This window comes from Triturus cristatus, chromosome 3_1 (assembly GCF_964204655.1).
Source record: "Triturus cristatus chromosome 3_1, aTriCri1.1, whole genome shotgun sequence".
NCBI lineage: Eukaryota > Metazoa > Chordata > Amphibia > Caudata > Salamandridae > Triturus > Triturus cristatus.
The window spans coordinates 776,097,658-776,123,677 of NC_140583.1; the positions used below are offsets into that span (position 1 = coordinate 776,097,658).

The 26,020-nt window shown below is 49.4% G+C and overlaps 1 protein-coding gene across 1 annotated transcript in view; it reads left to right on the forward strand.

The window, feature by feature from the left end:
* The window catches only part of LOC146860997 (interferon-induced transmembrane protein 1-like), a 34,060-nt gene extending 12,178 nt beyond the window's left edge, over positions 1-21,882 (forward strand). The window contains exon 2 of the mRNA XM_085644957.1: positions 20,341-21,882. Coding sequence (XP_085501083.1) covers positions 20,341-20,553 — 213 coding nt within the window. The 3' untranslated portion in view covers positions 20,554-21,882. The remainder of the gene's footprint in view (positions 1-20,340) is intronic.
* Positions 21,883-26,020: the final 4,138 nt, after the last annotated feature.

The window sequence follows — 26,020 nt, forward strand, 5'->3', positions numbered from 1 at the left end:
AAATAGCCGCATTCACCCGGGTCAAATCCCCCCCCCCCCTTTTCCTAGAAATTAGTGGCCCATGTTTTATTTGATTATCCAAGAGGACCCCAAGATAAGAAAAAACATCAGTGCAGGGGACTTTAGCGGGGCCGACTCTGAATTGAAAATCTTTTGGGTCGAGACCCCACCTGCATTATATAGGATTTCGAGTTGTTCATTGATGTCCCGGTCCGCCATGAATTTAGAAAATGCATCTTGCAAGGTTTGCAGGCCTATAGCCGTCCTAGATAAAAGGACGGCATCATCCGCATAAAGTAGGACGGGGAGGCAGCGCCGCCCTACACACGGATAATCTACCTCAGTAGCTCTTAATGCTCTGTCCAAATCATTGATGTAAAAATTAAACAGAAATGGGGCCAAGATACAGCCTTGCCGTACTCCCCTCTTAATCTCACAGTCCCTTGTAACACGGTGATCCTGGGAGAACCTGACATTGGCCTTAGTTGACTTATGAAGGTCCTCTAAAAAATTTACAATACTATTCTCTACCCCCATTACCCTCATGGACTACCATAGTTTAACCCTATTCACGCAATCAAATGCGGAAGACAAGTCCATGAAGGCGAGGTAGACAGTACCTGCGAACACAACTGTATATTTGCTTAATAACATAGTTAAATTAAGACATTGGGCCACGGTTGATCGCCCAGGATGAAATCCAAATTGGACGTCCTTCATGATCTTGGTCTCCTCCGCCCAGGTGGATAATCTTTCTAGAAGTATACGGCCTACAACCTTGACCACTGAGTCAAGAAGGGAGATTGGCCTATAGCAATAAGTGCTATTCCTATCACCCTTCTTGAAAACGGGGACTATGGTGGAAGTGGCCCAGGACTCGGGGCAGTCGTTCGAAGCAGCTGCGTTAAACACAGCCACTAGACCGGTGCCCAAAAGGATGGATCAGACTTAAACAAATCTGGGGGGATACCGTCTGGACCCGGAGCTTTATCACTGGTTAACCCTGCAATGCCAGCTTCAACCTCACCCTGTTCAAAAATCACTACAGTGGCATTCGTATCACGGCATGGTTGGCCAAAGCGCTCCATAGGGCTATCAAATATTGATTTAAAGTGTAGCACCCATTCCTCCTTGGTAATAGGCAAATCTAAAGCCCCCCCCAACTTCATATTCAAAAAGTGGTCTGTTAACAATTCTCCAAAACCTGGATCTATTCCTGAGGGTACTTGACTCCATCAACTCCCTCCAAACCTCCTCTTTCAGAATACCCTTTCATTTGGTCAGAGTTGTTTTATATTCTTTGCGGCATACACGCACCTGGAAATTGATTTCTCGGCTTAGCTGACAGGGCTTCCCTCAGCTTTTTCGCAGCCTGGGAGCAAGAAGAATCAAACCATCTGGGGATAGAGGTCACTACTCTGTGGGCCGGGGCACTTAAAAGTTCACCAACTTTGGTGGAGATGGATCTATAGGCACTGATACCCTCACCTGGGTGAGCACCTGCAGAAGTGCATAGCGCTAACTCAGAAGCACAGGGTTCTCTTACTGCACAATAAAAGTTATCTGGAGAAATCTGGGACCATTTAAGCCAACGTGTGCCATCAGTAGGTCTAAGCATACCCACTACACTACTAATTCGCGCTAAAGCGTGCCACGCATTTGGACATAAAATGTAGTCTATAAAAAAGCCCCTGCCTCTTCCTTTAAAGGTGGGAATGGGAAATATACTGTGTGGATCGGATAAGGACATCGGGGACAACATATCAAATTCATTCAATAGATTATTTAGTAGTTCCCCCTGAGCAAGATGTTTAAAGTGAATCCCACTCATCCGCGGGCAGCCTAACCCAGAAATGCAGGTTGTCCTTGGGTCTCCACAAAGATGGATGTTAAAATCACCAAGAACCAGGAAGTTATGAAGAATAGAGCCAAAGAACTGCCTTATAAATGTACCCAGGGCAGTAATATTACACACACCTGAAGGGCATGCCACCGAATTATAAAAATTAATGAGACCCAATCTTGTAGCCCTCCTTTTTAATATCAACACCAGTATTCCTGGGCTTGGAGATGGCACGACCTGGATTTGGCAGTCGACTGACAAAGATATGTAAGTGACTAGACCACCCTTGGGTCTTCCACCCACTGATGGGGAGGCTGGCGCAAAGAAAGCCTTATAACCTTCCAGAAATATGTCACATTCCACCAACCACGTTTCTTGTAAATAAATCACAGGGAATTGCTTCACAAATTGCAACCATATTGGGTTAAGAAACTTGTTAGCCAGGCCTGCAGTATTCCATGTTAGAATGTTATTAGCAAACACATAGGAGTCCCCCTCAACTACCACTGGTGAGTACTGCTTGTTTAAATCTGATTCAATGCCAGAAAATGAAGGGCTCCTTAGTCAGTCACACTCCTCCAACCCTGCTAGTGGGGAAAATCTGTTATTTAAATCCAGCGTGGGTGGGGCAATATACTGACAGCCTGTCAGAGATGATGCATAAACCGCGGGTGTAGGGAGTTGCGCAGATGCAGGCGGAAATCTATATGACCACCCACCTCGGGGAGCTTCCATAAAGGTGTTAGTATGAATATCCCCTGGGGGGTCGGGTTTGTAAAAAAAAAAAAAGCCCAATGGTAAGGCTCTAACAACAGATCCTGGCTTGAGAAAAGCGGGGTGTGCGTCCCTAAACAGTATCCTACCAGCAAGATGGGGGTTATCAAAATTAATAATTACACAATTGCCAGTGCCTGCTTTACACGAGCTACCAATCCAACTAACTCTGCGGGCCATGATGATCTTTTTAGCCACCCGTGCACCCAAAGCGGCGGTGTTTGATAGCCTTTGATAGACTTTGTTTTTTAAATCCTCGCTAATCCCCCGGGGGGAGAGATGGAATATTCCTCAGGACTACTACATAGGGGCTGGATTCAGGTGGTAGGTCAATTATTGGTTGACTCGATAGCTGTGCCTCTCTGCTAACCAGCCTCCCGGACCTTAAACAGTGACTATCATCTGCAACGCTACCATGTACAGAGGTATCCCTTCTCGTGCCTGTGGTTATATGCTTTGCTCCATGCTCCACCTGTACCACAGACTGTTTCTTTAGTTGATTATGTGGCTGATCCATAATGGAGTTCAACAGGTTTGTCTGTGTGTCGTGGTCCCGTATAATTCTCTGGCCCAAGTCGATACTTGGCTCTCCTGTTGGGGGCGGCACATCATTAAGATTCCGGGATGCTATCTTTTTCTCTGTCCGAGACAACCTCTCAAAATTAGGGCCCAATTTTAAGTCCAACAAGCTGATCATCGCTGCCTGGAAAGCTTCCAGTGCCCTGGAAAGATCCAAGGTAGGCATAGTTGTAGGGTGTACTGTGGCGGGTGCTGGGGTTTTAGAGACCATATTAAGTTTCTGTTTCTTCGCTTTACCCCCAGTAGATTGAATTTTCCTTTTAGAGCCAACGCCCAACCGCAAGGTCCCTTTAGCTGCCGGGTTTACATCTTCACCTCTACGGTCTGGGGATGGTTCCATCGGCTTACTGTTCGAGTGGACGACATTTCCCTGATTGGAAATAGGGTCAATACCCCCCTTGTTACATATTATAGTCACAGGCGAGTGAGGCATTGGTGTTGACGTTTGCTTAGAGTGGGCAAAAAACACTCTAGTTGCCCCAGCGCCGATCTGTGAGTCCACAAGAATCCCAGGGCTACTTGACGGGCTCAAGAGTTCGTCATCACCCTCTGTCTGAGACGTAAGAGTATCCATAAGGGAAAGATGAGGAATGCTGATTGGAGACCTCGAAAGGCATCTGTTCACTAAATCGATCTCCTTATCTATCACTGCTGCTGCCCTTTGCAAGAAGGAGTCCATAGTAGACGCCGTAGCAGTGGTGCCAGTCTTTCCCTTCACCGAGGCAGTAGCTGTCGTAACCTTGCGCCTAACCATAGCTAGTGATCAGGAGATAGAAGCAAGGAGCTAAAAAGCTGGATGACACTAGCAAAACAAAAGAGGGGGTAAAAAACACCCTCTTAACCCTTTGAACAGGAGATCAACCACAAGCAATGATATATAGGGGTATTAATCAACTTAGCGAGCCCGGTCCACCACACCACACTACTCGCTCCTACCTCCTTTGTCACTGGTGGAATCACTCGGAGTAACAGGTAACCAATACTGGAGCGATGCACAGTTCCTTCGGTGGCCTAAAACATCCTAGTTACCACAGTCGTAGGCGTGAAGGAATCCCAAGGCCGCAGGCCGCGGGGGGGGGGGCCAGCTTCAACTGCCCGCTGACGGGCGAAGACAGTCCCGCACTTGGCCGGGCACGCCCGCGCTGCGGGACCCCCGGCCAGTGTTGCCAGATTTTTAGACCCGTCCCAAGCCCAATGCAGCTCAAATATAAGCCCAATCAGACCAGTTCCAGCCCAAGAACCAGCCCAAATAAGCAAGTGTCCAATTAAGCGCAAATCGACATCAGAACCAATTTTAACGACAAATATACATTCTATTCAATATACAGATGGTGGGAGGGTGTTAGCAGCAAGGCACATACTTTGCATATGCTTCATTTAAATTTTTTTTATCCTTAACATGGCCATGGATGCAAGGCAACAATAAAAAATGTCCAGCGAATTGGTGCTTAATGATCCTGCTGGAGAGCAGTCCTTTGCCTGTTTGTAATTTTTAAATGCAGATAGGCTGTATTTTATTTGGATAGCTCAGTGGGTTACTGCGTTTATCACAGAGATTCTTGTGTTACTTGCAGTTCAGAAATTACAATCCTAACATGGGACAGTGACCTATGAACTGTCATCAAAGAGCTGCATACAAACATGGATGGTATAGTTAGAACTTCACTTTTTTTTGTATTACTATATAGTTAGAAATTCCCCAGTCTTTCATTATTTTAATGTTGCTCAAATGAGTTTGGGCCGATATACATTTTTATTAGTAAAGCTAACCCCCAACCACTGGGTATGCTTTAAATCCTGAGTTTGTGCTTTCCCAGCCCAAACCCTCTTAAAATATACTGCCCAACAGTATGGATGACATTTTAATTCCTACACCTTGTAATCCTCATTGATTTATGTGACATTCCCTATAGACTGAATGACATACTTGTATGATTCATTGTCTCTGTATATTGTGATTACGAGTAAGTGAAAATAAAACAAAACAGTTCCTTTATGCCACAGCTTCTCAATATAATGTAGTGAAACGTACACCGGGACGTAGCAGTAATTGAAGGAACTATATGTGTATGTGTTGGTTCATTTGAAGTCTTCAAACGTAGATAAATGATTAGTTTCCACCTCACTCACTCACTGTGATGAGGCACAAGCAATCGTTGCCAAATTGATGTGGATAAAATCATGCACACCTCAGATTTGCACAGTTGAGGAGCGTGTGATCCCTCTCTCGCACACTACGTCAGTCTCCTCTCCTGAGCTGCATAAGTACTGTGACACGACCCTACACTGTCATATGAATAGCGCTATACAACAAATGAAATGCATATGATAGGGGGCTACAGAGACATGAAGGGCACTGTTGGAGGTTGGTAGCAATGGTATCTGTGGAGAAAGAGGTCATTGGTGCGGCGCCAAAAAAGACTTTCGCACTAGCGCTAAACACGGCCCTGTCATTGCCTTTCTGTTTTCATTTAACTAGCAGTCAGGTCATTCGGGCAACTGTGCAACATATTTTAAAGTGTGTGCTAATTATATTTATTGCTATATTCAATGTTTTAGACATCCCTTTTACTTTCAAATAACTCTCGACATACACACAGAATTGATCCTTTGGATCATGGTGACTGCAAGAAAATATAATGTAATCTAGGGATTGTAGGCTACCACAAGAAGTGAGAAATTGGGCCCGCAGTGGCCCACCCAAATGCACTCTGGAGCCGGGCTTGATTGTGTCATGATGTCTCACTTACCTGGTCCTGGTCGGTGGTGTCACGTGGTCACCGGTGGTGGGTGGCCGGCAGTGGACTGGAAAACTAAAGCTGCCTGGCAGCAGGCACGGTGGCACTGGCAGTGGCTGGGCCTAGGCGCTGGCAGGCCTGGGCGCTGGCGGGCCTGGTGCTGGGCGCTGGTGGGCCTGGGCGGCGGCGCTGGAGTGACTGGGCCTGGGGCTGGAGCGAGCTGGGGCTGGCCCTGGGCCTGGGCGGCTGTGGCTGGACCTGGGCGGCTGGGGCTGGGCCTGGGCGGCTGGGGCTGGGCCTGGTGATGATGAGTGCACACACTAGTAGTCGTCGAAGTCGGAGGACTCGTCGTCGTCTCCTCACTCCATCACAGCACAGACGTCTTCTCTTCAGTAACAGTTCAACACTGCCTGCTGCACTGGCACTGCACTGACTGCACTCGTCATCAGCAGACAGTCAGCAGACAGCAGCACTTTCAGCACCATCAGTGATCACTGATCAGATCACAAATCGCCACCGCGCCGAAAAGACCGTGCTGCTCACGTCACGTCAGCCCCCGCATTATATGGGAACCGCGGGGGCTGACCTAAAAATAATTCCCAGGGCCGTTATTGGTAGCGTTTTCGCGCACTACAACATGACGGCCCTGGGAGACCCCCCACATTGGCTAATTATTTGCCTTCAGTAAACGAGGTAAACGGTAAAGTTAGGTGGTGTCTGGCTCTTCTTGTCGGTGTGACGTCACGTGACGTGACTCACAGTAGAGTGTGTGTGCACTGTGCTGCTGTGCAGACTTGGTGGCAGGCAGGTGCCGCAGCCGGGCCCGGTGCAGGCAGCAACAATGTAACAAGTCAACTTGGATTACTTTTACTTAAGCCAATGGCAACTGCAAGTCAAGAATAAGATCATTGACCAATGACTTGCGTTGCCGTTGCCTGGTGGCTTGGTTCGTTGCTACCTGCTGCTGGCTGCTGGCCTGAAGACTTGCTGCTGGCTGCTCTCTCTGGGTAGGGGGTGGGTGGGGGGCTGGGCGGGATGATTGCTGGGGCTGGGCCCGGGAGGCGGGGGGAGGTTTTAACAACTTTGATTGACCGCCAGTCCGCCACCGCGGCGCTCAGTTTAGGCAGAGGCAGGCCCCCAACTTAGTTAGGACGCGTCACGCGTGCTGCTGACTGAGCCTGCCTGCGCTCTGAATGATTTGTGCAATTGCCAATTTAATGGTGGGCGCCCGCCCCAGGCCAGTAATTCCCGCAAAACTACATAAATCCAGCCCAAAAAGTAGCCTCACGCCAGGCATGGGTTTTTCCCGCACAACTGGGGAAAAAGTCGCCCAATTGGGCGGGAAATAGCCCAATCTGGCAACCTTTCCCCCGGCTCCCTTTTCAGCGCCTCCTGGCGCGCTTGTGACAAAAGCGGTGTGCACGCCGCTCAGGCTGATGGGATGTGTAGTCCCTTGGCCTCGTGAAGTCTCTTGCCCCCCTCCGCCTCGTAGAAACAATCTGTGGTGGGCATCAGGTGGAAACAACTGTTTTGCGTAGTAAGTACAGGCGTATGAAGGCTCCCCTGTAATATTCACCTTTTCCTTGGTACAAAATAAAATTTACAAAATAAAAGAACATGCATTGTTGTTTCCAAAGACAAGTCGTCACATGGGCGCACATACTCGTGGTGCTAGACCAGTCATTCATAAAGGGAAAACTGGTTAGCCTATGAAAGATCCCTGGACAGTCATTTAGGATGCCACCAGAATGGGGGTTGTCATGGTGACTCCAGATTCAAACAATATGGCTTCTTACGAGGGTTGAGAGGAGGCGGGTGACCCTTCACTTAAGGACCCCGCAATCCTTTCACCAGCAGTGCCCATCCTGTGGCTGTGGGGGCTGCAGTGTCTGAACCGACCTGAAATCTGAAGGCCCAATACCCCACCTTCTCCTGCAGAGACGTTTTAGCGGTTTCTTCCCTCTTTAAATGACATTAACCCGGGACAACCCGCTTCTCCTGCTTAAATCCCTCTCGTTGGAGACTGCATTCACCCCCTGTGAGAAGTTGGCCTGGTATATGATGTTCACTATTTAAAGTGACCACCTTGTACCATGCCAAGCAACCCTTATGGTGTGGTTGTAAGTCAACCTTTTCGGACTAGCTGCCCTAGTGGTAGCGTAGGCTAAGCAGTCTTTGAGGCTAAACTCGTGAAGCGTGTTAAGCCAGCCGTTTTACCAAATGCAACCCCCTTTTATACCAATGAAAGGACACCACACAGATATATATTCAAAATATATATGTATTTATTTCTCAAAGTAACCCCTAGTCTCTTTATGAGCACAAATCGTCAAGCAAGATTACAGTAGAATACACAGAAGTTGCACTTTATATGGATAGGCCTTGGTGGCCGCTCAAACCATATACTAAAATAGTGGTATAAGTACCACGAACAGAAAAGGGAAAAGGCCTAGGGCCTCTAGAATCACTGGGCCTACAAGGAGCTAACTTCAGTTAGTGACCAGGAGGTCCACGGGTGGCGTGTGGAGAGCAAATAGTCACACGCGTGCTCCCATAGGTTTCAATGGGTGCATAAAAAGTACAAAGTTACTGCAAAGAGGATCTTCCGGATGGACTAGGAGCTCAAGATTTGGAACACAGGCACTAGAGATGTAATACTACACTTGGGCACAGGAGTGCCAGCTTTACCTCACCCACAGGAAGCGGGTGCATAGGCCTCGAAGTGCGTCGGGTTTCTTCTATCTGTTCCGTGGAGCCTGTGGACAAAGATGCTGCAGGCGGTCGGTCCGGGAGAGATGCGGGGGATCCAAGGGTGGATCGGAGTTGTAGAAGACCGGTAAGCAGAGGGGACAGTGTTCACAGTCACTAGCCAGTGACCAGCGTGGCACCAGGTGGGTACCAGGCGATGTCGGGTGCAGACAGGAAGAAAGGTGTAGCTTGTCTCTGCAGCCACGTGGTCCCTGGAGGTCGACGACGTCCAGGAGTCGGTTCACGAGCTGTCCCACGCAGGCTCTCGCTGTCGGCGGTGTCAGCGACTTGATCGAAGCAAACAAGCCTTGGCAAAAACAATTGTTGTGGAGCACAAGATAAGCTGATGGTGCTGACCAGCAAGGTCAGAGGGACTGCTCCTTTGGAGGGGAGCAAGGGCCAGTCTGGAGCAACCAGACCAGCAGTGTATTTCTTGAAGTTCGTCGCCAAGATGGCCACTAGCCAGCGGGCCAGCAACCGGTTAGGTGCGTCGAGTGGCAAAATGCAGAAGGGCCCCACGCAGATCGTGGAGATGCTGGAGGGCTCACCTTTGGTGCAGATGCTGCTCGGGTGTTGGGCTTCTCAGATCCTAAAGCACAACTTGGAGGGAGCCTCGGTTGTTGCACTTGTCAGCTTGTCGTCGTCGTTCCAAGATGGCTGGCTCCACGTGTCTCGGTGCCTCCACGGGTCTCCTCTTTTCAGGGACTGTGGGTCGGGCGGTGAGAGGTCTGGAGGTCTAGGTCTTGTCAGTCTTTGGGCTCGGGCTCCGGCGGGAGGCGGCGGCAAAGCAGACGTTGATTCGCTGGATGGTGCTTGCGTTAGCAAGGTGGTCACTCCCTGACCACAGGGGAGATTTCCTTCAGTCTTCTGTGCAGCAGAATGTCGAAGTTCCCGTCTTCTTCTTAGTTTCAAGTTGATTCCAGGATGTCTGAAGTCTTAGGACACAGCTCCTACCTTTAAGCGGATTCTAGGGGCCGGACTACCTGCTAGGTCCCTCCCTAAGGGTGGGACCAGGAAGGGGGGTGGTTACACCCCCAATCCTTTGTCCAGCTCGCCCCAGGCCCGGGACTGGTGTGCCCCAGGACCGGTTTGAACTGGCATATGCACCGAGGCTCATTGTGAGCCACAGGCATGTCTGGTTTCTTTCAAGCCCTACCTGACCAATACACAAAATCCTGTCTGGGGTGGTGCATGCACCTCCCCTGGCAGGAAACCCTTTGTCCACACCTCCCAAGCTGGAAGGACTCCCAGCAGCAGGAGGGCAGACTTGTGTCTGTGGTGGCAGCATCCATTTTGTGGAGCTGAGGCTATGTCTGATTTTACCCGGGTTTCAGGTACTGTACATGTCGTGTCCCTCTAGGAGGGTGGAATGCTAACCCCGTCGCCAGAATTGGCGAGGGGTTAGTATTCCAATTCGTATGACACCTTACTCAACATGTTTTGATAAAGCCAAACCAAAGATAGCATTTAACCGCGAGGTTCATAATGCACGTAAGAGTATATGGTATGATGATATCTGGAAACAGTAGAAGGAAGTTGTTCCGACCACTGCAGACAGGCTCAGCTCATGCCAGAGCACCATCTCACATGGAACCAAGCACTCTGCCTTCAGGATTGTTAAGGCCTGCCATAGGAGTGACTTATAGGTTAACATGTGTCCCATTTAAGGTTAGGTATAGGTATACTACACCTAAGTAAGAGGTGGTTACACCAACTTACCCCAGCTGAGTGATCAGCCAGTTGTGTCAAATTTGTTAGGCCAAGCCTGGGGTGGCATAATACATGCTTCAGCCCCTGGCAGGCCTCAGATACACCAATGCCCTGGGTACCTAGTGTACACTGGTACAGGGGCTCACAGGGTGATCCAACCAATTGGGTATGTACCTAGGGTACATGGAGTCCATTTTAAAGAGAGAACAGCTAGGCTGAGATCCTGAATGGCAGGATCTCAGGCCAACTAAGTCGAAAAACCAGCTAGACACTAGGCAAAAAATTGGGGGTAACCATAGTCCGATATCCACCTTCCTACACCCCCGAAAAGAAAGAGACGACTATCTGCACTATTCCTGCATTCACTCCAGAAAAGAAAGAGACCAACCACTTCCTGCACTATTCCTGCATTCACTCCAGAAAAGAAAGAGACCAACCACTTCCTGCACTATTCCTGCATTCACCCCAGAAAAAGACAAACCACTTCCTGCACTATTCCTGCAATCACTCCAGAAAAAGACAAACCACTTCCTGCACTATTCCCGCAATCACTCCAGAAAAAGACAAACCACTTCCTGCACTATTCCTGCAATCACTCCAGAAAAAGACAAACCACTTCCTGCACTATTCCTGCAATCACTCCAGAAAAAGACAAACCACTTCCTGCACTATTCCTGCATTCACCCCAGGAAGAGACCAACCACTTCCTGCACTATTCCTGCATTCACCCCAGAAAAAGACAAACCACTTCCTGCACTATTCCTGCAATCACTCCAGAAAAAGACAAACCACTTCCTGCACTATTCCTGCATTCACTCCAGAAAAGAGACCAAACCACTTTCTGCACTATTCCTGCATTCACCCCAGAAAAGAAAGCGCCAACTTCCTGCAGTAGCCAAGCCAGTGTGTTCAGGGGCCTAGGGCGCAATGCCCTGCTGCAGTCTGAAGTATAAAATACAGCTATAATCAGCGGGCCCTTCAGGCCTCTGGCGCACGGTGCCACTGCACGTGCTGCTCCACTTCAAGCTCCCCTCCCGTTCCAGGACAGAAGAGCTAAGGATCAAGCAGCAATACTGATTTGCCGCACTGGTCCAGGCTGCCATGTGCACTGGAAAGGTATGTGAGATTGTATATTCCTGTTCGAGGGGACGAGTGTCGGCCACAACTGCCCTTTCCAGCATTAATTTTAGAATCCGAAAAGCGGGCCCCATTACAAACACCTTGAACCTCGCAGTCACGTCACACAACCCGGGCCAAGCTCAGACCTCCGGATACTTCTCCATACGGGGCGCTCTTTCGTAATGTACAGGTCCACCGGAAGTTACCCAAGTAGACCCACTCTGAGCAGAGCTGACTTCTGCTTCTCCGTCCACTTCCTGTGTTTTGAGTAGGTGCACCACGCACGGAGTTTCCACCAGCTTAACATTTCGACCTGTTCCGCAGTTCCCTATGCCTTCTCTGCGACACCTGTGATGCTCGTGCACACCCGCCATCCCAGAGAACCAATCTGCTTTTGTTTTATTACAAAAGGAGGCCCCCGGGGGAAGTAAGACCAGCGGTCTAGTCTTCCCCCGGGGAGTTCGCGCAGAAGGAAGGACAGGGGAGGAAGGGGTGGGGTCGCAGGTAGGGTTAAAAGGGGCAGGAAGAGGAAGTCCTTCCTCTTCCATTCCCCAGCGCCTCAGGGAGGGTAGTTAGTGGACCGTTGGCCACCCACCCACCCGGCAATTACATGACTAGTTGAGGAGGTCATGTTTTTCAGCGTGCCAGTTTAGGACGGGTTGTGTGTGTGTGTGTGGGGCGGATTGGGGAGGGGGGAGGAGTCCATGACGGGCATACTCACCCTCCCGGGGAGGGGGATACTGGGGAGAACGTGGGGGTGCGTCAGAGCAGTGGACGACGAATGGAGATGGTGGTGGAGTTTTGGAAGAGAAGTGAGGAAGCGAAAGGAAGTGAGAAGGTTGCGGTGTGAAGTGGGTATGGAGTAGTTGGAGTCTTGGAGAGTATGGGTAGTGAGGAATGTTGTTGTTGGGGATTGTTGGGGAATTGTATTATGTTTCTGGTTATGGTTGTCCAACCCTGTCCTAATAAAATGGCCTTTTACGCAAAGTACCTTGCGTGGACTGATTATTGCGCGATGGAAATTGGACGTGAGAGAAACAACAAAATAATGCTCAATGTGCAAGGCCAATCGGAAAGATACTTGATGCAGGCACTGCTTAATTGTCGCCGGTAGTTGCCGGTAGATCCCACCAGCACTTTTTTCGGCACCGACTTTTCCTCATTTGATATTAACTGTGAGCAAGAGAAATAAAAACACACAAACAGGAGAGACAGGGAAAGGCGGCACAAAGGAGTAAAGCAGGGCCCGGTAAGAGTGAGATAAAGGGGCAGCAAGTGTCGGGCCGTGGATTGAAGAGACCTGAGGTGAATTCAAGACTCTACGCGTCTTGGTGTCTGGTGCACATGTTACTGATAGCAGCGCCGGTGGAGAACTTTGAGCTCCAGCACTCATTTTTTTTACAAATTAAGCACTAGGTGCAGGGGGTTTGAGTTAGGTTGAGGCATACATATTAATTCAAATAGCGGCTTTGGGGTTGGGGACCCCTTCGATCTAACTTCTTTTAACTGTTATCGTTTCATGGCATAAAGCAACCTAGAATGTGTTGGTGTGATGGCGAGTCTCCTGCGTGGGACAGGAGGATTTCTCCACACTCGAGGCGAGATGATGGAGCCTGTGCAGTGGTGGTGGTGGTGGTTTATTGCAGTGCACGGTTAGGTCACTGGGGGCGCGCAGTAGCGTGCTATTTATACCCCCAGTGTCTTCTGTTAATCAGTGGTCTCCACTTCTGCCTATCTCGCAGCCTGGCCCCTACGGTGCCCCTTCTAGGGACCCTTCTGCACCCATCACTTCTTCGCTGCGCCCTGGCGCAGACACTGGTGCCAATGCACAGCCAGAGGCGGCACTTGACGTGTAACCTTTCTCAAGTTATGTTCTTTCACATGTCGGTGGATCAGTCACCCCATGGTGTTGATGCATTTAAGTTGTCCACTTCATCAAAAAGAGAGGTTTTCTAAACAATCTCTGCCCCCGCAGACTGTCTCCATGCACAGGCAGGATGTTTAGAAGGAGGCCATTAAAATTTGGCAAACTCCCAAATCTGCTTCGACTGCTTGCATTAACATCACAAATTCAGAGCGCTGGCTGATGCAAGCCAGGGTATTGTGCCTCACCCGGATCTCAGTCCTGTCTGCCAGTGGCTCTTGGCAGAGAAAATGGCCCCTCCTCTGCACATCCTGGCAAAGAGGCTTCACAAACAGACATTCCTGAACGGAAACTGATCTGTTTTTCTGATTAGATGAGTTGTGTGTGCCACGGGCTGCCTTCGGGGGACTACGTTTTCCCTTTTTCCGCCGTCACTCCATGGGAGTTCGTGTTTGCTTCCTCTCTCCCCTGCGTTCTGCTCCCCCCCCTAAATCACCTGCCCAGCACACCCTGTATCGCTCTCTCCAGCTCGTCTGTTGCTCCCCCACCTTCCTGCCCCTCATCTTTGTTGTGTACATCCCCCTTCCCTCCCTGCCCACTGTTGCTAACCCTGTCCACTTCTCTGTTGCTCTTCTGACCCTCCCCTTTTTATTTTATTTGCTCTCTGGGGAGGGCCCAGCAGCTGCACTTTGTTTCCAATCAGCCATCTTTGAACAGTAAATAAAAGTAGAAAAAAATGCCTCCTCAACGTCATGGTGCGTGCATGTTCATACATGCACACATGTATGTTATCATGCTGTTTGGTGTCAGCAGCAAGCATTGGTGAAGCTGAAAGGTCAGCTGACGCCTTTCATACTTGAGACCTTGTGGCTCTGCCTTACATGTTTATTTTACTTTCCCTTACTTTTCTTAGTATGCTTGAAAGTTGATGCACAGAAATGGCTAGCCACACTGACTGAGATTAAACTGGCCTTTGCTTTCACTTGTTTGCGGGGAAAAGGCCCCAAGGTGTGGAGGCTTCAGCAGGCTTCTGGGGTTCTGGCTGACTGTCTTAACAGCATCCCTTGATAACTCATCGACTACCACAGAGCCTGCTGGCCACCCGCTTCAACCTGGATAAGACCAGGATGTTGCCTAATGGCCAGAGCTGCCGAATTTGGAGCTCAGGAGCTGGGTCAGAGTTTCGGCATCCGCTCAACATCCTGTGATTTTGGGCAAATCTCCCCGTGCTCCCGGACAAGCCACCAACCCAGTTCCACCTGGATCTGAGGGGAGAGAGGAATCGGAGACGATAGGGTAAGACAATTGGGAGACAAATGCGTCAGGATGTGAGCCATCAGTCTGTGCAAATGAAAGCGAGCCTAGGGAACCAAAAATACTGTTGGAGCCAACCAACTCCCCCCACCCCCCCCCGATTCTGGAGCCCATGCTCTGCCACCAGGATGGGCCTGGTCTAATGACCCAGAATGTGGGACCGGATCCTCACCATCCTTACTTCAGGTAACGTGACCACACCCTAATCGGTATGAAACCTTGCCCCAATAAAGAGACCGTCTTAGGCCGCAACGAGGCAGTACTTGTCCGGATTGATAAGAAAACCATGTCCCTTCAAAATGGCCAGTACCACCCCCATGTGTTTGCCAGCTAATAGGCTTGTAGGAGTGTGAACCAACCAATAGTCTAGGCAAGGATGAAGGAAGATCTCCTGCCACCAAAGGGGCCACTGCTTCGTAAAGACCCTCGGGTGGATTTCAGACTAAATGGCAATACAGCAAACTGAAAGTGGCTGTCCCCTATCACAAACCTCGGAAACCTCTAATCTAGAACCATGGGAACATGGAGGTAGGCGACTTGAAGGTCTGTGGAAGTCGTAACGCCGCGGACACTGACCAAGGGAATTATGGACTGTAAGATCACAAAAATGGTCCTGACACATCCATTCACTCTTTAGAACCAGAACCGGCCTGGAACCACCGTAAACCTTCTGAACTAGAAAAAGAATCAAACAACAACACATTCCCTGCTCCTCCACGGGAATTGGAACAATTGCCCTTTTCAGTAGAAGAGCCTGAACACCTTGCAGAAAAGTCTACCTCTTCTCTGGGTCCCTCGGATAGTAGTACGGATGGTGCCCCAGCCGGGAGGCACAGTGACCAAGTCAATACAATAGCCGCTCATGGCCATGTTTAAGGCCCAACGATCCTACGCATCCTGACTCTGGGCGTCCAGGAAAACCAAAAGCCTTCCTCCCACAGGAATCAACGCCCCCCTGCAATACTTGTCAGGACTTCTCTTAAAGGAATTTTGCTGATCTTTGGCTCCGGCCGAGGCCAACGACTTTTTGGGTTGAAACTTCCTCTGACGCTCAGAAAAAGGCCTGGAGGGCTTCCGTAAGGAAGAAGGCTGATCCCAAAAGTGATGAGAAGAGTAAGCCTTCCCTTTGTACGGCAGATAATGCTTACAATCCTTGAATGCCTTAGAAATCATGCTGTCCAATCGATCCCCAAACAGCAATTTACCCTCAAACAGAACCTTTAGGAGAGAAGACTTCTCTGAATATTTCTGCACAAATTTCCCAGCAGAGGTGGAAGGGCGGTTAGTCTCTGAAGCCGAGGAGTCCCCAGAGGGGGAAGCCACTAAACCCAAATCAGGACATGAGCCCCTGCGCCTGAGCTTAGCACTGTCATCCAAAGCTCTGTCCACATCAGCCTCAATCAAAGCCTGAACCTCAGAGGCAGATAGCAAAGCAAAAGGATCCGCAAGGCCCCTGGTTAAGTTTGTAATGAAGGGAAGCGAGGGAGGGGATGGTGAGGTAATGTGTCCTTGTGTAATGTAACTGGTGCTCATGTAAAGCCCTCCACTACCTTCGGGTCAAGTTTGCGCTATATAAAACTGCAAAAAAATATACCAGCTGTGATGTTGCAGAGTTCCCACATTTTTAACAATGTTTATTCCTTCTGACTGGAAGTTTCCATCACAGTGGATTCTTCAGAATATTGGTGGGTGCTGAACTGTACACATTGAAGTTGAACGATTGTGGTCACTCAAGAACAAAAACAATCACTTCCACATTCTGGACTTGAAGGTGATATTTCTAGCAAGGGTGTGTTAAAAAGAGATAGCAATGATTTGGCTCAAGTCGCAGCCCAGGAGATAGAATTGTCTCTACTCTTCACAGTTGTACTAGGAAAGTTACTCCTTCCAGTTGTAATAGGAAGAACGAAAAGGGTTTCGTCTCAGTTTCAGAATTCTCAAGTTAAGCCACGCAGTTTCACTAACGGGCGATAGGTGTTGATCCTCAAATTGTTTAGACTTAGATTCATGCAACGTGGACTTGTTTGTTTCTCTAGACGTGGAGAAGTGTTTCTCTAGACGTGGAAAAGTGTATCTGGTTTTTGTCTTTGGTATGGAAGCTAGTCATTCATCCCTCCTAAACAAGATGCTTCACGAATCCCTAGTGCACACTGACCCCCAGTTCACTCAGTGCCACTGAAGGAGTGGAGGTGGGGATAAGAAGCAGTGATTCTGTTGCCCTCAGTGGCCCAATCCGCTCTTTGTGAACAGTTGGTCTAGTCAGCGGCCTCCTTTGAGATCTCCCAGACAGGGTACGTGCCTTCGGTCTTCGGCGTAGTGCGACTCAGGAAATCTTTCTGATCTCTTGTTTAACAAACATTTGTAATGCAGAAGGTCTCACATTTAAGAGAGTTTAAGCTATTTGCATTGTAAACGACAATGCCTTTTATTTATCTGTTTTGATAATTAACACATAAATAAAAGGCATTGTCATTTACAATGCCATTAGCTCAAACTCTTGTAAGTGCGAGACCTATTTCACTTCAAAGAAGCGTCCGCCATTGTCCCGGGCTGCTCTGAAAGTGAAAACGTGAATGGTGTGCTGATGGTTGCAGGAAAGCATGTCGTGCCTGCAGGAGGAGAAACTCATTAAAGAAAATAGTGCTTACAGACTAAATAAGACTTACCGTGAAACAGAAATAAAAGGGACAGTACTCAAGGGAGGTTACAAATGAATAGAAGGCAGTACTAAGGAAGGACTAACAAGCCTATTAACGAATCAGAAGGCAGCATTTACAAAGGACAATAACAAGCCAAAATATGGGCGGGGCTTCAAGTCCTTACTCAAATACAGCATGCCTCGTAGAGCAGCACATGCGCTGCCCAGGCGCGACCTAAAAATCCTCTTCTGCGGCTGCAAGGACTTTAACCTCTGGTTCTTTGAACCATTAGAAAGAAAATAGGGCATTTGACGTGGGGGCTGTTCTGGCGAATGAGAACCTTCTGTCACCTGGTGGGTAGTCTCCTGCGTTTTGGAATGCTGTAAAGTTGAAGGTGCTGCTTCTCTTTGGTGTAGTTATGCTTCTTCAGTAAAACAAAGGCAGCATTGGCGACATTCTAGCATCGCATTCCTTTGGATGTCTTCTAAAGGGAAGGAAGCCCCTTCAGCTACCGTAGGCACTCCAGCTCAAAACATGTGATGTAAGTGCTGAGAGGATGCACACCTCGAACTGACTTTGCTTCTAGGTCTAGTGTTTTGTTTGTTCCCAACTCAACTACTTATTGATGACGGCATTTTGATGTGTGCATCCCTGAAGGAAGGATGACTGGGTGTTGTTCGTCATCCCTTTGTGTCTACGTATCTGTACATTTGTCCTGGAGGGAAAGACCAAGAATTCAAAGGGTTTGGGAAGCTAATGGGCACATGTGACTCAGGACCCTGACATTGGAGTCCTTCTCCCTCAGGTTCTGCGTGTGTTCCCCATGTGCCTAGGCATGCAAATAAAAGTATTTTACTCTTTGCCAAAAGTGCGTGGCACAGTTACTCGGTTGGTGTAATACTATCAGTCTAAAAGAAAGCGAACCTACGAGTCACTTTGGCAAAAAGTCACTATCCATGGTTAGTATGTACCCTCCTGCACGTCAATACAGGATTCCTAGACTTTAAATGATCATGCCCAAGGTACATGTTGTAGGTTCCACCTATCGGTGTACACAATAACAGTCCTGCACACCAGTGCAGTAGTGTCAGTTTGCTTTCATCCAACTTAGTGCATCGTAACAGTATTGCCAGCTCCATGTCCTACTGCCAGAGTACTCTGTTGCTACAATCCACATCTTAGTGCATAAATGGCAAAATCTAGAGCCTGTTCCCTGCTGTTAGGGCCCACACCATTCCACAGTCATGTTGTGTTAGAATCTACATCCTCCGTGCTAGTTACAAGATTAACACCAAGGATACACGCCCGTCCCCCTCCTGCTCATAGTCACATCTTCGTGTGTACGATTCACAGCTTTCTAGTGCTCAGTTATAACCTTTATTTCTTTGTCAGATGAATCCACATACCAGCACACTTGCAACTGAAACCATAATACCCACTGTATTATCTATAAAAGACTTTCACTTCTTCTATGATTTAAGCTTCCGCTGGACTAGTGCCAGTATTCAGACTTCCATGCACCAGTGCTAAACGATGTGATCAGAAGTGTTGCAGAGCTAGCATCCTATCCCTGAGCAGCGCTATTGTGGTCCCCATCCAGAGAGATAGTATCCTATCCCTGAGCAGCGCTGCTGCGATCCCCATTCAGAGAGCTAGTATCCTATCCCTGAGCAGCACTGCTGGGATCCCCATCCAGAGAGCTAGTATTCTATCCCCGAGTGGCACTGCTGCGGTCCCCATCCAGGGAGCTAGTATCCTACCCCTGAGCAGCGTTGCTGGGATCCCCATCCAGAGAGCTAGCATCCTATCCCTGAGCAGCGCTATTGTGGTCCCCATCCAGAGAGATAGTATCCTATCCCTGAGCAGCGCTGCTGCGATCCCCATTCAGAGAGCTAGTATCCTATCCCTGAGCAGCACTGCTGGGATCCCCATCCAGAGAGCTAGTATTCTATCCCTGAGTGGCACTGCTGCGGTCCCCATCCAGGGAGCTAGTATCCTACCCCTGAGCAGCGTTGCTGGGATCCCCATCCAGAGAGCTAGTATTCTATCCCTGAGTGGCACTGCTGCGGTCCCCATCCAGAGAGCTAGTATACTATCCCCGAGCAGCGCTGCTGCGGTCCCCATCCAGAGAGGTAGTATCCTATCCCTGAGCAGTGTTGCTGGGATCCCCAGCCAGAAAGCTAGTATCCTATCCCTGAGCAGCGCTATTGTGGTCCCCATCCAGAGAGATAGTATCCTATCCCTGAGCAGCGCTGCTGCGATCCCCATTCAGAGAGCTAGTATCCTATCCCTGAGCAGCACTGCTGGGATCCCCATCCAGAGAGCTAGTATTCTATCCCTGAGTGGCACTGCTGCGGTCCCCATCCAGGGAGCTAGTATCCTACCCCTGAGCAGCGTTGCTGGGATCCCCATCCAGAGAGCTAGTATTCTATCCCTGAGTGGCACTGCTGCGGTCCCCATCCAGAGAGCTAGTATACTATCCCCGAGCAGCGCTGCTGCGGTCCCCATCCAGAGAGGTAGTATCCTATCCCTGAGCAGTGTTGCTGGGATCCCCAGCCAGAAAGCTAGTATCCTATCCCTGAGCAGCGCTGCTGGGATCCCCATCCAGAGAGCTAGTATCCTATCTCTGCGCAGCACTGCTGGTATCCCCATCCAGAGAGCTAGTATCCCATCCCTGAGCAGCGCTGCTGGAATCCCCATCCAGAGAGCTAGTATCCTATCCCTGAGCAGCACTGCTGGGATTCCCACCCAGAGAGCTAGTATCCTATCCCTGCACAGCACTGCTGAGATCCCTATCCAGAGAGCTAGTATCCTATCCCTGAGCAGCACTGTTGCGATCCCCATCTAGAGCAAGCAACCTATCCCTGAGCAGCATTGCTGGGCTCCCCATCCTGTTAATGTCCTCTCCAGTGCACTAATGCCAGGCTGAGCATCCACCGGCCTGTTCATTGCCAGTGTTCTTGATTTACTTTGTTTGTATCTGCGGCTCTAACTGCTTTCCTCTTTTCCCAGGCACGGGATCGAAAGGTTGTGGGGGACATGAATGGTGCCCAGAGTTACAGCTCGACTGCAAAGTGCTTGAACATCACAGCCCTTGTGCTGACCCTGCTCCTCTTCATTCTCATCATCGTTCTCGTCGCCACTGGTGTGATTGCTTTGGTAGAAATGGTCCGTCAACTAATGGAACAAGGAAATCGGAATTCCTTCTACGTACATGGGAAATAATGTGACAAAAAGTAATGGTGTCCAGCACTGGGAATCCACCACTTGGATGTCTACACCTTCTCTACTCTTCTGACTTTACTTGCAGCTGGATACCATGTCTGCAATGTCCGTCCCGCATCCTTTACCAGAAGACTCTGAATTCCTCTGCCTGTTCTGTTTGTGACTTCCCCAATGCACTGCTCATGTGGTTGCTGAGGGTAGCTTTTCTTGTATTCTTTGCCGGAGCTGTTTGATTTGTCCCACACATGGTGCAAGTGTTCTGGGGCCCTGTGATTTCTCCCAAACATATCTTGTAATCTGTGATTTCCTCCCCCCCCCCCCCCTCTTTTCTATACTTGGCACAGTGCATCTTCTCCTCCACCTCCCTTAAGTGCTCTTATTTGTGTGTGTTTTTTTAAAATCGTATTTCTCCAAAGTTTTACTTTTTGCTCAGATCTCCAGATTCCTGTACTTTGCCCTCGCTTTTCTCAAATGCAGTGATATGTCCTAACATCTGTACTACACGGGCCTAATTGCACTCCTCTTTGCAGGTAGAAACCCGTTGCAGGATTTGTTCTCTGTCCCAGATTGCGTGCCTACACTCCCATGAGCATGGAACCCCAGGCCTTGAGTGCTGAAGCTAAGTGTGCACAGTGTAAGAGCTGTCTCCGAATTATGCTCTCTGGGTGTAGAGGGGCGGGTGGGGCTAACCCAGGTTGATACTTTTCTCATCAAAGCTCTAACAAAATGAGTTGTGGTGGAATCTAGCAATGAACCGTTGCAGAGGCATCCAGACTATAGGGCGTAACTTCTCCAAGTGCTGGAGCAGGCCGGCAGTACCATCTGTTGCCCTGTGATTGGGCAGCTGTTCTTTTGTATGCACAGCTCAACACACCATGGAAGGGAAGGAGTCTGTACAGGTATTGGAGGATGATGATGTCAAGGGGCAAAGTTAAAACCTGCCTTAACAAATTCCCAGTCCGCTAAAAGTTATGCCAAAGTACTATTGGACCAGGCCTTCTATCCATATGTTAGTTCCTATTTGCCGTTCTGTTCCTGTTTGTTGTTCCATCGAAGCTGTAATTGAGGGCGCTTGGAGCGGTGTTTAGGGGCATCTGAGATGGGTATGTTCTGTCTCTCTGTCCTGTCCTGAGTTTGCTGGACCTAGAATATGTCATGTTAATTGTAGTTATTCTCATAGCTTTGTCGTCACTTTTGGCTGTCCTGAGCATTGGAGAGAAATCACTCCATGTTCAGACTATAATCTTGTTCTTAAGATTAACACATGTTAAAGAAGGATTTTGCTGTGTAAGGGTTTTTTGGCACTTAATAAATATATCTACATTCCTATCATGTGTTCCTATTGTGTTTGTGGCCGTCCTTGCTCGTGACTGTCTGATCATCATTCTGTGACCCGAGCAGTTTTATTTTTGTTCGTCTTTCTACAGCAACAAAGATGTCCCTATCACCACAGCAAGTGGCTTTATTGCTGAATGTTCCATTGCAAAATGCCTGTGCATTTGTCAGAATAGAACACTGTGATAGCTGACCTGCTGCATTTGTGTATACACCTGTTTATTTGGGGGTCACTTTTGCTTACGCTTGAATGTACATTTTGATTCAGTGCTTAATTTTAGTTTGACTTTTAATTAAAGTCTTACTGAAAGTTTAGTCTGCACTTCAATTCTACATGACGGTTAATGCAAAAATGTCTTTTTCGCCTTCGTATACTCTTTAATCCTTTCCATTGGGCGTGAAAGCTCAGTTGACCACACACATGTTTGAGGCGTGTGAGCTGCAGATTACACACTGTATAGATCGCCATCTGGTGTTGGGCCCGGATGTTTGCCCTTGTTTTTGTCCTGGAAAGTCTTTGGAAGTCACGAGGTATGTGACTCCTCCTTTGGAGCATAGTGCGTATGGGCATCGGCTCCATCCTCAAATTGTTTGTTCGAGGCATATGAGCTGCAGATTACACACTTGTGCAGATTACACACTTGTGCATAGATCGCCATCTGGTGTTTGGCCCAGATGTTTGCAGTTTGTTTTTTCCCCTTGGAAAGTCTTTGGAAGTCACGAGGTCGGTGACTCCTCCTTTTGGATCGTATTGCGCATGGGCTTCGGCTCCATCCTCAGATTTGTTTTTTCCGCCATCGGGCTCGGATGTAATCTTCGCGCTCCGGTTCCGAACAGCTTCCAGTTCGACGATCGACGCGCAATCCTCACCCCAAACCGCGGTATTGTTTCTATCTCGATCTCCCCACTCGATGCGGCTTCTCATCGGCACAGACCTTCGGTCCCAGGCGGCCTTCGGCCTCTCCAAGCTCCGGTCCTGGCTAATGGAAAAAGACTCCATTTAAAAAGTGCCCTCGATGTGGGTCCAAATTTCCCCACACCGATCTCCACGAGGTACGCAATCTCTGCCTCTCCCCTGAACACGAGGCTCGAGACTGTCCGGCGTGTAAGTCCTTCCGGTCCAAAAAGACTATTCGGGACCGAAGAGCCAGAAGAACTATGGCGCACTCCTCGACGACGATTCCGGACAACATCTTCGGAGAAGGCATCGACGCTCCAGAGCGTTACACAGACGAGGGCCTCGTCAGCGCTTCCGAAGCAGACGACTCAGATGTGGAGGACATCACCCCGGCGCAGAGGGTCGTGAGTACTGATCCCCTCCCCACACCCCTGCCGGCACCGAGAGAGGCTCCGGTCACACCTTCGCTTCCGGGCCTAGGCAAGACTAAGGACACTGCTTCCAACACCGCACCTTCGGGCCCGGTAAAGAAGCCAAGCAAGCCTTCCGGCGGCTCGGGCTCGAGCCAGCCTACCGTCAGTGCCAATAAACATGCTTCGGCACCGAAAAAGAAGCCGACCTCCATCTCGACACCGAGCCCCGCACCGAAGCACTCTGGGTCGAAACCCAGCTCTTCGGCACCGACACCACCTTCGGTGCCGACCAAAGCACACAAGGCCACCGTCACTTTGAAGCCGAAACCCATCTCGGCGCCGACCAAGCGTCCGGAGGTTCCCAAGCCGGGTTCCAAACAATGAACCGGCACAGAAAAGCCTAAAAAGCCAACGGCTCCGGCGCCGACGGACCAACCAGCCTCACCAGACCTATTTACACCGGATCCCTTGCAAAAAACACTCACCAAGGATCCAGAAACTGGACATTTGACACTCTCTACCAAAAAGAGACATTTGGAGAAGCCTGCTCTACCTCCAAAGAGGAAGGACTCTGCTACCTCTCCGTTCAGAATACCTTCCCCACCTCCTCCACCTTCCCCACCCCTTCTGCCTTCTCCACCCCAACCTCATCGTTCTCCGACCCCTTCTCCACAGGATGATGATCACAGGGACCCATATGATGATATAGGGATGTGCCCCAGGACCTACCCACAGGGGCCCCCACCCCTACAGGATCCCCAGACCCATGGGACGATTACAATATCCCTGATATCCCCAACGTCCCACAAGATGATCTTTACCCCTCCAGACCATCTCCACCGGAAGATTCATTGGGGTTCCACCATCTACTGCAAAGGGCGGCACACTATCACGGGGTAGACTTGCATACCGACCCCGTGGAGGAAGATTTCCTCTTCGACGCCACACATAGGTCCACCTCCATATTGCCTATGCTCAAAGGAGTGGTAAAGCATGCGCCAGAAGTTTTTAAGGACCCAGTTAGTGCCAGGGTCATCAACCTGCGCATCGAGAAAAAATACAAAGCTGCCCCCACAGATCCCTCCTACATCAGAGGGCCAGCGCCGCTAGATTCTCTAGTGGTATCCACTGCACGTAAAAGGGAAAACTCCCCAGCACCACCACCTGACAAAGAGTCAAAATTACTGGACGGATCAGGAAAGCGTACTGCATCACAAGCAGCCAATATATGGCATATCGCCAATACTCAAACGCTATTGGCCGGATATGACAGGGCACATTATGATGAGTTAGAAAGCATAATGCACCACCTCCCTGATAAATATAAAGCTAGGGCCAACAAACTAATTCAGGAGGGTAAGACTATTACTAACACCTCCATACGTTGTGCCCTAGATGCAGCAGACACAGCTTCCAGGGCCATCGATACCAGCGTCCTACTCCGTCGCCATGCTTGGCTAAGAATATCAGGGTTTAAACCGGAGGTACAACCCTCCATCCTTAACCATCCCTTTGACCAAGAACACCTATTTGGCCCAAAAGTGGACGAGGCCCTAGAAAAAATGAAGAAGGATACGGATACATCAAAATCCATGGGAGCCTTACAGTCACATCCTCCTAGACACTCCTTTCGCCGCTCTTCCTTTCGAAGTACATCTAGAGGCTACTCCTCAGACACCGCGTCCACTTCATACAAATCCCCTACTCAGTCCACCTTCACAAGGGGTTATCAAAGAGGCGGCTATAGGGGTAACAATAATAAAGGCAGAGGCAAAACAAACAACGCCCGCTCTGCCACACCGCCTACACAATGACTCCCCATCTCCCCCCAGACCATTCCACTTCGGTCGGGGGCAAACCCCAACATTTCCTTCCTGTCTGGGCTACCATCACCTCAGACAAATGGGTAACACAGATAATTCGGTCAGGCTACTGCCTAGAACTAATATCTATCCCCCCAAACATTCCACCCAGACAGCGCCCAATGTCACAAGAACATCTAATACTCCTAAAGCAGGAGGTAATCTCCCTCCTACAGAAACAGGCAATAGAACCCGTTCCTACCAACCAACAAAATATGGGAGTCTACTCCCTATATTTCCTCATACCAAAAAGGGACGAGACTCTTCGACCCATCCTAGATCTCCGGACCCTAAACACATACATGCACTCAGACCATTTTCATATGGTGACGCTTCAACAGGTACTTCCGCTCCTCTCCCAAAACGACTTTTTGACCACTTTAGACCTAAAAGACGCTTATTTCCACATTTCAGTGCACAAAGCTCACCGGAAGTACCTCAGATTTGTAGTGGACTGACAACACTACCAATTCAAAGTGCTCCCGTTCGGAGTCACAACAGCGCTGATAAAAGCCAGGTCATACAATCAGTGTGTACAACACACCTCCACCACTATTCAGCTACTCCACCAACTGGGCTTCACAGTAAACCACCAGAAGTCCCATCTACAACCATCCCACATAAAACAATACCTCGGTGCCACCATAGACACCTCAAGAGTGCTAGCCTACCCCAATCCTGCCAGGATTGCAAGCATTCAGGCTCTATGCGCAAAGTTCATAGCACTACACGCCCTTCCAGCTCGAGTGTTTATGCAACTAATAGGGATGATGGCCTCTTTCATCTTCATAGTACCTCACACAAGACTCCAGATGCGCCCTCTCCTAGAGTGCTTAGCGCAACAATGGAACCAGGCCCAGGGCCAATTAACAGATCTGGTGTTGGTAGGCGGTCGCACCCATCGCTCTCTGCAGTTTTTGAACACCACAAACCTTTCCAAAGGTCGACCGTTCCTGGAC